Here is a 15,556-nt window from a genome sequence, read left to right on the forward strand (position 1 = left end):
ATATGTATAAAGACAAACATGCAAAATTCTCACTCCTAGGGAAGATTAATACTAAATATATATTAAAATACTAGCGGGTATCTCCAGAGATGGATATAAGGTTGGGTATGTTGGATTTCCTTTATGTTGTTGCCTTCTTACAAACTTACAATATGTAGCTTAGAGTTCACTCCTCAGTAGCTGGTGTTATGTTTACTAAATTATGTAGCAAATTATGTTTGCTAAAAGTAAAACTTGCATTTATTTATATAGTATAATTAACAAAAGAAAAAAACCCAAATGTAACATTAGAATAATGGTCAATTATTCAGCAGGATCTCTTCTCAGGTTAGTAACAGTTCAACTTGATCCTATTAATTTACTTAAGAGAAAAGGAAAGATGTTTCATTGACACAGAACTGTACCTGGATAAATAAGCAACTGCTTTTGGCACCTTGGGCTCAGTTACCAACGTGAGGAAGGAGCCTTTCCAGAGAGAAGGTAAGAACTTGGTAACAACCTTGTTGGACGCTTTGGTGATGGTTTTTCTTCCTAGCCTCAAGCTCAGGATCCAGGTAAGCTCAACCTTCTAACACAAATCTAACTGGTAGTGCAACTGTGTGACAAAAGCAGTCTTCACCTGAGCCATTTTATTTACAAGGCAGGTGAAAAACAGCTTGTTCTGAGCATCCGAGGAACCAAACCAGGAACCCGCCCGTCGCTTCCACACTTCATGTGTCTCAGCCTGCATTTGACTGGAATTCCTACAGCTGTCTTCTGGAGAAGGCTCGAAGCCAGCCCTTTGCTCAGGGTAATTCAAACCTTTGAGTAGATGTTTTGAGTAATGGTATTTAGTAGAAATGGCAGCTTCTCAATAGTGTCATAAACCTGATTAGTATTTTCATTAGCTAGGCCAATAAACAAGCTCGCTTGCAGGAACCTAAAGCAATGTAACCAATATGCTAAATACCCACAGTAAAGACTGAAATGGCTCCGTGCACATCTCATGAAATAGTTTCATGGAGGATGCTCCCCAGACGCCTGAAATATTGTTGGCCGTTGGAAAGGCTGCAGTAGCTACGAAAAAAAATATTAACAAAATATAAATAATGCAAGCGATAGGACCAACTTTGAAGGCATAAGAGGCAGTCCCATCCCTTGTTAATCTTTTTGCTATTAAAAGGTATCAAGAAAGTTAGTTACCCAAGTGACTGAAGAGCTGTTACACATATTATAGTAATACCAAAGAGTTTTGTGGGGTTTTTTTTAGGTAAGACTCTGAGCAAAGTAACATTAACAATCCTTCAGCTTCTGGGTGAGGCTGTGCAACGTGTTCATTGCGTTTTAGCATTTTCATTGATCAGAACATTCTATTTCCCTTTGAACTACAGAAGCCTTTGTCAACTTCTTAAAAGCAAAGTGCTTTTGAGCCTTTAATTTGACAATTGATTTCCTTTAAAACACCGAGCAGGTGGGAGATAGCGGCACCTGCTTAGGCTTGTTCTCCACAGTGCGGTGACTCCTGTGGTGGCATCACTGCTGCGGGGACAGGTTGGCAGGAGAAGAAAAAGCCATGTGAATCCATCACTGCATCACTGCTGGAGCAGGCTCCCTCGGGTGTCATGCTCGTGTCTGCCCATCACATGCTGATTATAGCTACAGCAGCAGTGCCTTTAAGGAAGAATTTTTGGTGATTGGTTCCTCCCCCAGGTAAATATCAAAATAATTCTCATCATAAACCACGAGAATTATCTTACTATGTATTTTACATAATTCTTATTTTACCAAAAGCCTCCCGGGCAGGCTTCTGATTCTTTTCACATTGATGCAATTACACATTTCCACCTCAATGAACAGTCAGAGTAAGACAATGAAGCCCGGGAAATGAAATTTAAGTGACTCGTCAAAGTCTCATGCCTAAACCTGCCAGCATTGTTATTTCTATTTCCACACCTCAGTCACCCCTCTACTAAGACCAGGCAGCACCAGTGGACAGAAGGTATTTGTATCTTCAGGGTTCAGTCATTATTCCAACTTTCTGATGACCTTTTTAACTCCAGCTCAGACCTAAACCATTTCCTGGCTGTCAGGCAGCTACAGTTTTAAACTTCAGTGGCTCCTTACAGCATAGAAGGAATTTCCTGTATGGATTGCATGATGCCAGGTGACATGCAAGTGTCTTTGGAGAAACTTCAAGTCTTCAGTTACCATAAGGAAATGATTCACCTCAAATTCTGCAGCAAATACAGTGCAACGAATAAAAAGACCTTTAGAGAAAAGTACTGAAGGGAAGTGACCCATGTTATGAGTAGTTTGAATGGCAACAAGCTATTTGGTACCAGCTATAAATGGCACTGTAACTTCCTCTGAAACTTACCATTAGCATTGGAACTACTAGTTAAGGTTGAGTATCTGAAGACAGTCACTTGTTTAATTGCTTGACTAGCACTAGACCTTTGGTATGTGTTTTTATGGTGAGCAGGTTTCTAGCTTTTCCTGAAAGAAGCTTTATGCAAAAGAAATTACCAAAAATTAGGTAAAAGTACTGGATCAAACAAAGCTTTTGCTAACAGTTAGTATTAAGTTAAAGCTTGAAATATTAATACTGAAACAGAGAAAAATATTGAAACAGTGCTTACAAATGAATAGAATTACTAAATCCTTTCGGACAAACAGAGCAAACACTGAACAGGTACTTCTGTAGTCTGATTTCTATAAACAAGGATTTGTCATTTTTTCATAAGAGCATTAAAGATTCTACTTGCAAGAAATCTAGAGGTGAGGTGTCTCCTGTATTGTGGAGGGAAACTATTGACAAATTAATATCAGTTCTTGTATTATTTACTACACCATACTTACTTTTTTGTACTGTTAGCCTGGAGGAGCTTTCCCCTTCTCTGTTACACACAGGAATATCCTATATTTGATCTTCAAACATTTGTACGTGCTCTTCTTGCACGTTTTACTTGAGGCACTGACATTACCACTGAGATAATGAAGTTCTTACCAGTGGCTGGACAAGTGTTCTTGTGACACGACCTGTTCAGTTGCTAAACCCTGTGGCTTTTCGTACACAAAAAAAAAGTTCCTGAACAAGATGAGCATTTTAATGCCTTTTACTGGGCATATGCACATCAGGTCCCTATTTTAAGCCAACTGTACTCAAGTATTTTATTATTGCTTAGTAAAAATGTTAACTACATTCTCCTCTTTTTTTCTTTTTTAAACAGCCAACTTGAATTGCTAATAATCACAAGCCATCCATGTGTAACTTCTGCCAACTTGAGAGTAGCAAAGGTAAAGTTTTTCTACGGGTTAGGAGAACATTACTAATTTGTGCAGTGAAGCTTCACTGTTACTGTTCTGCTGTGCTGAGCAGGTACCAAGAAATTTTAGTATTTGGAGGAAGGTTCCTCCTCTTAAAGATGACTTGACTAATACAAGCAGGAGAAAAACCCTTCAATCAGTACAAAAAAATTTATTTTTAAAGCATTCAGCTCAAATACATGTGATCAAGTCTCTTTGACCATGGAAAATAAAAGTGTTTGAACATATACTTTAAGCCAAGCTTTAGCCCGCAAAGGATTTTCGTAGTTAAATTTGAAACCCCTAGAAAACACGTTAAGTACAGACACCACTAACAAGTGGTACCTATAGTGCCCTAAAGAGGATTAAAAGAGAGCATAATGTTCCACAGAAATGGCACCCTTGACTTGTACATTGTGGAAAATTAAGTCAATTTAATGATGAAATAGTCAATCACAAGTTAAAGTATATTACAAGTTTACTTACTGCATGAGCACTGTTAACAGTCTTGTTTATATCTCTGTCTTCTTCATTACTAGCCAAGATTGTTCACAAACAAAAAAAAATATTACAAGTTTACTTACTGCATGAGCACTGTATATTACAAGTTTACTTACTGCATGAGCACTGTTAACAGTCTTGTTTATATCTCTGTCTTCTTCATTACTAGCCAAGATTGTTCAAGTCTTGGGTGAAATGGTTTGAAGTGGTTCTCCAGTTGAGTTCCCTACATGCTTTCCACCCCCTTGATTCCTGTCCCCGAGCTACTGGAAAACACCAGGAAACTCAGCAGATACAATGTCCTGTAACAAGGTACCTGTGTAACTAGTTACCAGCATTAGCTAAACAGCAATCACAATGGCCCTGGCAGTGGGACTGTAAAACCCAAGCTATTGTGAGCACAGATGGTGTTTTGAAACGCTAATTTGAAGTTAAACCTGTGTTTAGTAGGTACAACGTAGAGATACTGAACAGTCTGAGCGAGGGTTTACCTTGCTGAAGCAGGAGCTGAGCACACAGCACTTCCAGGAACGCTGACACCCTCGGCCTCCAGTTCCAGCAGCCAGGACAGTTTTCCCCCTATTTTACACACTCTCTCCTACAGGCTCTGTTTGCCCAATGAACTGGCAAAACACCACTATCCTGCAGTCTCAGAAGGAAGGTATGGCAGAATTAGCAAGATTAATCCACAGCTACCACCTTCCCCCTCTTCCTCAGGTGAATTTACCCTGAAGAATATTAATACAAATGCTCCCACTTAAAAAAAAGGCAAAGTGTGTCACCAGATAAACTGGAATTCACAAATTACTTAAGATTCTTCTTAAGAACCGAGTTAAGAATGCACCTAGTGACAATTATTGCATTTTTCTCTTTGGCTTCCAAATCTACATCTAGTTTATCCTCAGCAATGGGCACGCTGTTTGGGGGAAATAAGTATTCCTTCTCAGCAGGTAAGGTAAGGTCAAGGTTCCTAAACCTGCAACTTGACAAGTAACTTCTGACCTTGAGGGCTACTGTGGTTCTAACCTGGTTGACTTGAAAGCCAAAATCCACTGTATCCTGCAAAAAAAGTTCTACTCAAATGGCAGAGTTGTGCATGGATATTAAACCAAAAATCCATGCAAAATACGGCTGCAATTGTTTGTTTTGAAAATTAAATAAACATTGCTTACTCAGGACAGATGAGACACGACTGAGTCAGCTGACAAAGCTTTCCTTGCCATTTTTTAACTGAATGGAAGGCAAAAAAGATGAAGGGAACCAACCTCTATAGTCCTAGTGGCAGTTTCTCCTCATGCCCAGGGGAGGGTCCTCTGCTAAAGCAGGCAGGCTGGCAGCATTACCAAGGAAGTACGTGTCCATGTGTAGTCTTCAGCTTTTATCCTTTATTACGTACACAGCAAAGAAGGCAGCATTTAGGCACACGCAGAGTGTGTTCATCCATCCCTTCCATCCACAGCACACGCACGCACACACACAGCCTTAAAAAAAAAAAGTGTCGGTGATAAGGAACATAATATAAAGGTTGTGATCTTTATCTCTAAGCCCCTGAGCTTTTTCTTATAGTTAGGTGAAAAGGCAATGAACAAGTCTTTCCTTGCTCCGTAAGTGCTTTGTGCAACAACGTCCGTAGAGGTCATAAACAAGTCTTTCTGGGAGGAGCAACACGAGTGTCTTTTCTCCCACGTTCTCAGTCTCTTTACCACCATTTTTGCACCGAATAGTTTCCAGTTATGGTCAGTCGTCATAATCAGCTAATATAGCTCTTGCTCCGGTGATTAAAAGTTCGGATCGGTTCTGCAGATCGCAAATGAAATGCCATCCCCGCTTCCCCTCAGGAGATGGTGTCATCTCGGTGACCCTGTGGGACTGGAGAAGTTACCCGAGTTCCGTGGGGACTGAAGAGGCACGGAGGGAGAGCTGGGGGACAGTTTCCTGGGGCTGCACAGGTCGCCGTTGTGCAGCTTCCACAGAAGTTCTTCATTTTCCATCGACAGGCGCTTGTTTACTTTGGACTCCTTCTCCAGGGACTCCTGCAGCACCGCCTGCTCCGTGGAGAGCTGCCTGCAAACGGGAGACTCACCTCAGCACACACAGCCCCAGCTGCAGGCTGCAGCACCAAACTGCACTGATAGAGAAAGGTTTCAAACTGCAAAAACCCCTCCTTGGCTTACAACAATTAACTCCTTAAAAGGAGGATTTAGCATTTTCTCATCCGTGCTGCGTTTGAACTGGTGGCTTGCAGAAAGCAGGAGAAAGTCCCAATAAGAAACATTCCTAGAGACCAGAAAAAGCATCTGAAAAGCGAGGCTTGTCTACTTACAGCAGCAGATGCTTTTAGATGGCCATGCTGGAGCTCTTGGGCCTTGCTGCAGGCTCAGAAACTGCATTTCTTTTAGTTTCCTACAGCCTGGGAGAGTTTGCCCCTCCGTTTAAACAATAGTTTAACTTAAAAGAACATCACACCCCTTTTATTTGCCTTAAATATTGCTGCTCTTGCTAAATAAAACACACTGGTCTTTTCACTGATCTAAACTGGGGACAAATCACTCGACTGAAGTGGTTATAAGTAAAACCAGGTTCAGCTCACAAGCCAGTAACACTTTAAAGAGCCAATATACAATAAAGATGATATTTCTGAGTTGCTTTTTCTTCCCTGAAATACTACTTTGCAGCACTGAAGAATGAACTGAGCCTTCACCCCCTTACAATCTGTTCCTGCTGCTGCTTCTACATAGGAACACACATTTGTAGAGATATAAGTGGGGAAGAAAGGGGTGAGTTCTTTTACGGAGTACTACAACATCCCAGTCACTAATAATTTACTCAAAATGTTCTTTCTTGTCACAGGAGCACCTCCCCCTGCTTCTTAAGAACATCTAAAGTCCAGAGAGATTTTTTTTACCTTGAAAGCTCCATGTGTTTGTCCATCCGAGCTTTTAATTCTTCATTTTCTTGCTGAACCTTCTTCAATTTATCCATTAAGATTGTGTTGTTCTCCAGCTGAGAAAGAAAGGTCACAGTTTAAAATCAAACCCATACATGCGATCATCAAGATGCTGACTGAGGCATCACTTTCATAATCTGGAGTTTGCAGACCTTGTTGCAGTAAGTGCAAAACCCAGAGTAATGTGGGACTAACCTGATATTGTTGCTTAATAATCCATAATAGTCAAACGGATCCTACGTACCTTCCCCTTGCATAACACTGGCATTTTGCCACTTGTGCTGATCAGCTGCCAGCCAAGGAGGACTGGTTAAGGGATCTACTAGTTAACCAGCACGTTCTAGTAACTTCTGCCAGCGCCGGGCAGCAGAAGACAGATGGAAGACTGTCTAGAAATAACACACTAATGTGACAAACACAAGAGCTCCCCTGCTTAAACAGCTCTCCCTGATTCCACTTCATTGTGCAGCATGTTACCAGAAGTTAAGCAAAAACAGTGATTAAGTGGTGGGATGGTCCAAGGGCTTCTATGTTGTGGCCAACGTCTGCCTGAGAAGACGAAGGGTTACTAGTAATTTACTCCTAATTGTAGACCAGGGCTGTAGACCAGATTCTGAACAACTTGGCACCAATGTAGTCCTTTGTATCCAAACCTCGTTCCGTACTGCCTCGTTAAAATCTTGCTTAAGTGAGTATTACAACAGCGATCAAAGGCCCCGCCCAGGATAAGGGCTCTGTCCTGCCACAAATAAGGACATGCTATGTAATTAACAAGTTCTCTCCCCAAAATTGCTTCTTCATGTGGAATTATGCAGAGATCAGGAGCAAATCCACACAAGAAGTAGCTTAAAGATAATAGCTGAAGTGATTGACCTAAGCTAATCAACTCTAAACAATTACTCCATTTCATATTCAAGCCCTTCTTGTTTAATTGGGATCATTTCCATGTTAATGTTTTCCTGACAGCGCAATTTATCTTCCGTAACACTCAAGCTAATGTAGCAGGTCAGGAATTTTTCTTTGGGGTGGAGGAGAAAAGAGGGGGAAAAAGGAAAGGAAAGGTGGAAGAGGCTCCCAGAAAACCCTGTACTAACTTAGCAACAGTTTATGCAAACCAGTAGTTTACTTAAGAGGTTAAAAGGTCGTTTACAGCATCTGGTGATTCCTTCATGGCCAGGCTGGATGGGGCTTGGAGCAACCTGCTCTGGTGGGAGGTGTCCCTGCCATGGCAGGGGGTGGAACTGGATGATCTTTACGGCCCCTTCCAACCCAAACCATTCTGTGATTCCCCCTCTTTATGTTACAGCCTGATGCAGACAGAACTGTACCCACAACATGAGTGTGTCCCATTATAATTTCATTTTTCCTTTTAAACCAAAAAAATTAGTCCTCGCACAAAAGACTGACCAGCCCCAGTTCATTATCAGGACGTAACTCGGACACACATTCCACACCTGCCAGACCCCAAGGAAAACTCACCAGTTTTTCCATCTTCATGAGCTTTATATCCTGCTGATGGAGTTTCTCGTTCTTGATCTCCAGCACCGCTTTCAAACTTTCCAGCTCCTGTTCCAGATACATAATATGCGGGTTTTTCTGAAAGATTTTCAGAGAGTTTGCTTAGTACCAGCAATTTCAGGAACAATTTAAGTGTTTCTCTGCTATTTAGGAAGAGAAAGAAAATAAATGCAGTAATGAAAGTTACTCGTTCTAAGTGAAATCAAGTTGATCAGTTTAAAATAAATTAAAAAAAAAAAAAGATCTGCTGCCACTTTCTCGTCTGCTTTTGTTTGCCCTGAGGTGTAGGTGGACAGTGGGGAGTTTTCCTTAGAAACTGTTCAGAAAACAGTTTATTCAAACGTGAAAAGCCCTTGTAGAGCCGAGGGAAGGCACTAGAGCTGTCACAGCAAAACTTGTTTTACGGGAGTGCCCAAAGCCTCCCTGTAAGGCTAGGAGTTCCAAAATTTATTTCATATTACTCATAACCCATCCCAAGAGGTAATTAGAGTAAACATTTGAAACGTTTTCAGATGCTGCAGTAGTTCAAAAACCACCCGAAATTTCAAGCCATGAAATGTAGCTGATTTTCCCTGGTTTGAGCCTGAAGCTGCTTTTTCTGTAAAATTTTTGTTTTTACGTTCTTAAAGCCCAGCAATGCAATTACACATCAAAATCTTGCGCTGCTGTACATCCATGATGTAGCTACCATACAGCAAGTTTGAACTTCCTTTTTTATTTTCTTTTTTTGTTGTTGTTTCCCTGGAGGTGGAGTGGAGAGGGGACAGGGCAGGGTGAGACCTGGTTTCCTCAGGGACGCCTTTTCCACAGCAAGGAACCGTTCAAACACCATGGGGTAAAACATACTCTGCATTGCAAAGGCAAAGTCACGGGCAAAAATCAGAAGAAATAAAGCAAGTCTCAGCCCATTTCCAGGTAGCCCAAGTGGAACGCAAACAGAAATCAACCAATGATTAAGCCTGTTGTGTAACTAAGTTTATCTTTAAAAACAAACAAAACTTGTTTTAGCATATTTGGGTAAGAATCCTGGTGTGCCACACGAGGAGCAGCTTTGCTTCCAGACCAGGAACCCCAGTTTGTGTCCCAGCAGGACAGAGCCAGTCCATGTCTCAGGTAACCTCCACATTTCACCCTCCTCCCTGCTGGTACGGACTGTGGTGTTAGTGATTCTCATTTAATTTCTAGTTTTGAACAGAAGCCCACGTGGGAGCAGGGTGTGCTGTGCTGCCTCACAGGAGGCAGCAGACAATTTGAGCTTCGTTCCTCCCTTCTGTGGCTTTACGTGGAATCTGGGATCCAGCCAGAAAAGTGACCCTGAAAAGCCAAAGTGCAGCTTACAGTTTGTTCAAAATTTAATCTATTTTTTTTCTTTTCCCTCCTCTGCCCCAGTGGTCTTAACATGTCTTCATAAAGTCGAATCCGAGCCACTAGAACACAGAGCCAGATAAAAAGACCAGGAGGCCTAGATAAGGTTTTAGCCAAAAAGCTGGGAGTATCAAGTGACACTACACAATACTGGAGAGTTGGAAATACATGGCTGTGTTCAAAGGGCCAGTGGGGATTCTGATAGTGCAGAAGAATATTCTGGGTCAAATCAGCATTAGAGAAGCCTCCAGCTTATGGTATCTCTTACGCTGTTAGGATGCAGAGTGCATTTGCAGCTACGCAAAGGCACTTGGCTATTGCTCTTTTAAATTAAACAACCTCTGAGCACGGCTGGGGAATACAGTTTGAGGTGCCAGAGCAGTGCACAGCACGTTCTCCTTGGTACCCCCTCTCCCAACCACAGCAACACACTGTGGGTGCAGATTCTTCTCATGGCAGCTCTGTCCCACCATGAGAATAAGTAGCAAGAGAGAAAAAAAAGAAATCAAATTCCAGTGAAAACTAGAGCAACTTCTACTAGTGGAATTTCTCATGGAATTTCTCGTGGTGGGATAAAGCAATACTGCTGGTATTCCAGTTATTTCCAGGTAAGCAGAGAAATCAAATTCCAGTGAAAACTAGAGCAACTTCTACTAGTGGAATTTCTCATGGTGGAATAAAGCAATACTACTGGTATTCCAGTTATTTCCAGGTAAGCAGAAAGATAAGCGTGCTTGTGTCCAACCCTCCCAGTGCATGAGAAACCTCTCTCAGAGGACGTGTCTAACCCCGGAGCGTCACTGATAAGAGCAGCCTTGGGAGGAAAGGCAGGATGAAATATATCTGAAGGATAAATCAGCAATGAACACACATCTGTGTCTGAATACACGCATTAAAGACTCAAGTAGGAGGGAGCTCCGTAGCAGCGAGAGGTGCCCGCACCGATCATAGAGCCCTTAGAACCAACTAGGAGAAAGCTACAGCACAACTTCTGCATAAGCAGAGCTCTTCAATTGATCTGTGGCTATAACTTGTGCCACTGGCTTAGACAGTCAGCAGCTTGATGGATTTACAATGGTGAGGTTAATACACAACACTGTAGAGATTGAGAAAATCTTCTGGTAGGTGAGTCATTTACACGAAATATTTAATGAGCCTGGGAGCCCTATCAGGGCTCACTGCAAACCTGTCTTACACAATGAAACAGACCCAGGCTTACACCATCTGCTCATCCGCATTACTTTTGAGGATCAAGACTTACAAGGTTGGCTTTTTCTTTGGCTATTTGTTTTTGCTCTTCTAACTTCAGCTTCTCACTCAGAGAGTCGTTTTCACATTTCAATTCATTGATTTTTTTCTGAAATGAGAAGATACAGTGTAGTTAGGCCAAGACCTTAGTGCACGTCTCCAAACTGCCTCTGAAGTTTGAGACTGTTGCAGTCACCCCAACCCTTAACAAACCTCCAGCAACTCCTGCTTCTCTTTGAAGGAATCTTCAAGCGACTGACCAAGACTTCAGTGCATGTCTCCAAACTGCCTCTGAAGTTTGACTGTTGCAGTCACCCCAACCCTTAACAAACCTCCAGCAACTCCTGCTTCTCTTTGAAGGAATCTTCAAGCGACTTCCTCTCAGATTCATGGGCACTCTTGAGCTCTGCAAGAAGTTATTTTTGCAGATGTTTAATACCACGTAAGACATGAAACCTCTTTCTGAAAAGCAGCAGCAGCGCAAGAAGCCAACCAATACACATACACACAGGTGTGGAGCCAAAGAAACACGGAAAGAACATTTATCATCAACTGATCCAAAGCACGTACAAGGCATCTCATCTATTACTGCTTCAGGTTTGTTGATCACCCCCTCACATATCCAATTAGTTGACAACATGTCACAAATCACTTGAATCAATGAGATGCAATGCCACTGTCACAAATCACTGTCATCACTTGAATCAATGAGATGCAATGCCACTTGCAACTGAGCACGCTCACCACCCCCTCCCTCAGAAACACCCTTTGCCCCACTGCACTGTGAGCAGTGGGTGATATTTCTCAATGTTCCTGTGTCAGTCTTATCCCCAATTTCAATTTCGAGGTGCTCCTTATAGGAAAAGGAAGGAATTCAGCCAATGTGTTTAAAAGCAGGTGACCGCCAAGAACAACGAAGTGGACATACTGATGAAAAAGTCTGAATATTTTCGTGTGTGACTGGCAGTAACAGGGCAAGTGCAGTCGAATACAAAATACTTGCCTGAAAAAGAGGATTCATACTCCTTTTTCAGCTCCTTTACTTTTTCTGAGTGGCTGTTTTCAAGTTCCACCTTAAAGTTTTCGTGTGTGATGTTTAAGTTGTCCACCTGCAATATAACAACATGGTTATCTTCCCCCTCTTTACGTGTGTCAACTTGACCCTCGTTTACAGTGCTGTCCCAATGTACCTCGAGTACATTTCCAGTGGTCTGGGCAGCACTGAGCAGATGGCCACAGGAGAAGCTACGCCACATCCAACACTTAATAGATGCAAATGATGCCTACAGCTCGCCACGGCCAACAGGATGATGGATGTGTCTGTGGCACACATGGAGCTGCTGCAAAGCAGGGTCATTGGCCAGGGGTGGTTCTATAAATCTTAAAACTGCCTCAAATGTCCAGGGGAGCTCTAAAAGCCATTGAAGTTTGCAGAGCATGAGGAACCTCCACCACGTTTAAATACAAGCTTAAGATCTGGGCAGCTTAGGGTAGTAATGTTTTTATAGTGGAGTTTCACATTAGATAAAATAACTGCAGGATTCTCTGAAGGCTCCTTTGTAGCAGAAAGCAATTCCTAGAGACTATTTCTACCCCAAACGTTACAAACCTGCTCCTGGAGCTGCGCTTTGTACTTCTCAGCTTCTTCAATGCAGGTACTTTGGAGTTTCTCACATTCTGCCGTGTAGAACTGTTTGAGCCTCTCCTCCAGCTCAGCTAAATCATCGCGATGCTGCTGGTTTAACTTCTGCAAAAACCCTTCATAAGCGACCTGCAGTTCGTTCCTGTCTCTCTCCAATTTCTCACAAGCTGCAGAAGTGCTTACTGAAGGTGTCAAAAGAAAAAAAAAGAAAAAGAAGTAATTGGTGAAATTAGCGTTGAACTTGAACCATCTTCATTACAAGTATTAAGGATAGGACTCTGCACAGCAACGTGGTTATACAAAGGCAAATATAATTTATCCATGAAATAAGCACAATGTGTCCAAGGACATGTGAAAAGATCTTTGTAAAAATACCAAATTCAGTGTTTCTTACGCTGAGGATTAAGCCAAGAACCCATATAGGAAGCACCAACGTGACAGTTCGTCATGACACCAAAGAATGAATGTCTCACCAGAGACACTGGAGTGCTCCAATAAAAAAAATTAATTGGATTTGCTACTTTACCTAATTTGATCCCATTCCAGTAGTGGATTTCTCAGAGTGCTTCACTCTTTGATATATAAACCACTTAGCTAAATTTGAAAGTCTTAATATGCTGAAGACCACACTCAGATGTGCAGCAGAGAAGAGCCGCCCGTCTCCCAACGTACCGCTAACTGGCACGTGCCCAGGATACTTAAATACACAAGATACAGAATAGTTTCAGGCAAAAAGTGCAAAATATCACAAAAACACCAGTCAGCTAAGAAGACTGCCTAGGTTTGTCTCCCCACCTTTACAGCAGATTAAAAAGCAAAGCAGGAATGAGTAGCTTGTACTGTGGAGTCTGAAATCCAGCATTCCCAGCTCCTGGAGCCTGGGATTGGGTGGGATGGGACCTCTTGCACAGGCCCACGGTCACCAGCCTTCAGCAGAGCTGCTTCCCTACAGACTCCAGGGCTTTGGCTTAAAATAACTTCATCAGGCGAGTGTCTGCTTAAGAGAATAATCAACTAAAAGGTTAACTGGATCGTCCATCAAACCCAGGGGAGTCCTGCCCACAGCGTAGAGCAGCGTGGCACACTGCCCAAACATAAACTCTACCTAAAAGCATGGCAAAATTTGAGGATTTTTGTACAGGAAATTCTCATCACAGCTGTGTTTGAGCCTTAGGATATACAAAGTACAGTGTCTTCACAGGCTCATGGGCAAGCAGCCTGCCCTGGGGTGGGACCTCTCTGTGCTACAGCTCATGGAAAGCAAGTGAGGACCTCCACGGATGACACCTGCGCTCTCTTTTAAGGAAACTAAAGAAGTCCTGGCCCTGCTGCCCTCACTTGGGACCCACAGCTGAACTAGAAAGTGCCAGAGAGAGAGCGGTACTGCACGGAAATCAATCTCTGTCTGCCTGAATTAGTGTTAATTAACTGAGCTGTGCCCCATGCTAGGTCTGTGTGAAGGATCTGCTGATCGGGACGGGTTCAAGCTGAGATGTCCCAGGACTGGCAACGATGCAGCTGAAGGTTTAACTAACACGTCCCCCAACATTCTCTGCAGCCCGAGCAGGTTTCACTGTATTCTACACTTTCCATACCACTAGCAAGAAAGATTTTTATTTCCCTGTATTTATTCCTTCCATAGACTTCTATAACTGCTTCCTTTGGAAAAGAAATGGAAAATTAGCATTGACGCTTCTATCGTATCACATTGCTGTGAAGTTATTGAGTATATCTGCTCGTATTATCACATTTTTGGGGAAGAGGAGCCATCACAGGTAGGGGACATCATTTTATAACACAAAGACCCCAGCAACGAGCCAAGGGGAGACATTACAGAGCCACCGGCACGCAGAACAGATCTGAGCACCTAGAGCAGAGTGAGGGGGTAGAGCTGGGAGGCAGGTGACTCCTTTTCCTCGTTGGAGAGAACTGCAACAAAATGTTTCAAACAATCCACTTCCTTTAAAAGCAGCCATCAATTCTTTCTTTGTAAGGCCGGAGCCGTTCGTTTGCCTCCATTTAGCTGCAGGAATGTGCTGCCTGTCATTGTCTTATCTTTAAATGTCAGCACGCACCACTTCGCATGATGCAAAACGCCGCAGAAAGAAAAAAAAAAAAGCAAATAGCAAACCACGCCTTTGTCAAAGCCAACAGACACATGGGCTCTTGTCCAGCCAGTTTGCAGTTCAGATTTACGAGCAGACTAATGTTACAAAGGCAAACACACACGCTTTTAAGACTTGCACTGGCAGAGGTGAAGGTTGTGTTACCTTGAAGGTAACGTCTGGTCTCTGCAAAGCCGGAGGCTGCGACGCTTCCTGGCAGGCCCAACCTCAATCCCTGCCATCCAAACCAGGAGCAGAACCACCACACCACCAGCGAGCTCCCAGTATCACCACCGTGCAAGAACCTGCCCGGGTGAAGCTTTAGCAAAAGCACCGACTGAAGAACTCTTGATTTGAAATTACGAGAAGTCCCATAAAGCAAAGTTTGGCTCCATATTCAAGATTCAAGCGTCTGCAGCAGTGTCAAGTATCTTGCACAGCCCTATCCATCTCCAGAGTGAGTCCTCTAATTTATAACTGTACACTGCCTTGATTTAAGAAAGGGACAAGCCATGAAAAAGGCATCTAATTCCTTAATTTCACCACTCTTCAGCTAATTTATAACTGTACACTGATTTAAGAAAGGGACAAGCCATGAAAAAGGCAACTAATTCCTTAATTTCACCACTCATCCAGTCCTCTAATTTATAACTGTACACTGCCTTGATTTAAGAAAGGGACAAGCCATGAAAAAGGCATCTAATTCCTTAATTTCACCACTCATCCACTGCAAGGGGCTGCTGCAAAACTCCTGACTAACCAAACCCGATGGTTACTCAAGGGTTTTCTCATTGAGCTGGTGCTTGATTTTGAAGAAAAATCTCTAACTGGAACACAGGCTCTTCCAGGAGCATCCACAAAATCTCTATTTCGATCCCTCATCTACCTCAGAAACACCAGAAGGTCATGCTTCAGAGCTTTAGTACGTGACTCTGTGCTTCCTCT

At 42.7% G+C, this 15,556-nt stretch overlaps 1 protein-coding gene across 4 annotated transcripts in view; it reads right to left on the bottom strand.

Moving 5' to 3' along the window:
• Positions 1–5,151: 5,151 nt before the first annotated feature.
• Positions 5,152–15,556, bottom strand: part of MTUS1 (microtubule associated tumor suppressor 1) — a 94,514-nt gene continuing 84,109 nt past the window's right edge. For 3 of the 4 annotated variants that reach the window (XM_014945556.1, XM_014945558.1, XM_014945557.1), the window contains 7 exons: positions 12,474–12,688; positions 11,868–11,973; positions 11,197–11,270; positions 10,878–10,973; positions 8,213–8,329; positions 6,692–6,789; positions 5,152–5,850 (listed from right to left, as the gene is read on the bottom strand). In XM_014945556.1, coding sequence (XP_014801042.1) covers positions 5,634–5,850; positions 6,692–6,789; positions 8,213–8,329; positions 10,878–10,973; positions 11,197–11,270; positions 11,868–11,973; positions 12,474–12,688 — 923 coding nt within the window. In that variant the 3' untranslated portion in view covers positions 5,152–5,633. Of the gene's footprint in view, positions 5,851–6,691; positions 6,790–8,212; positions 8,330–10,877; positions 11,010–11,130; positions 11,271–11,867; positions 11,974–12,473; positions 12,689–15,556 lie in introns of those variants that run through there. The other variant, XR_001412448.1, reaches the window with a different exon arrangement.

Source organism: Calidris pugnax, unplaced genomic scaffold, assembly GCF_001431845.1.
Source record: "Calidris pugnax isolate Ruff unplaced genomic scaffold, ASM143184v1 scaffold58, whole genome shotgun sequence".
NCBI lineage: Eukaryota > Metazoa > Chordata > Aves > Charadriiformes > Scolopacidae > Calidris > Calidris pugnax.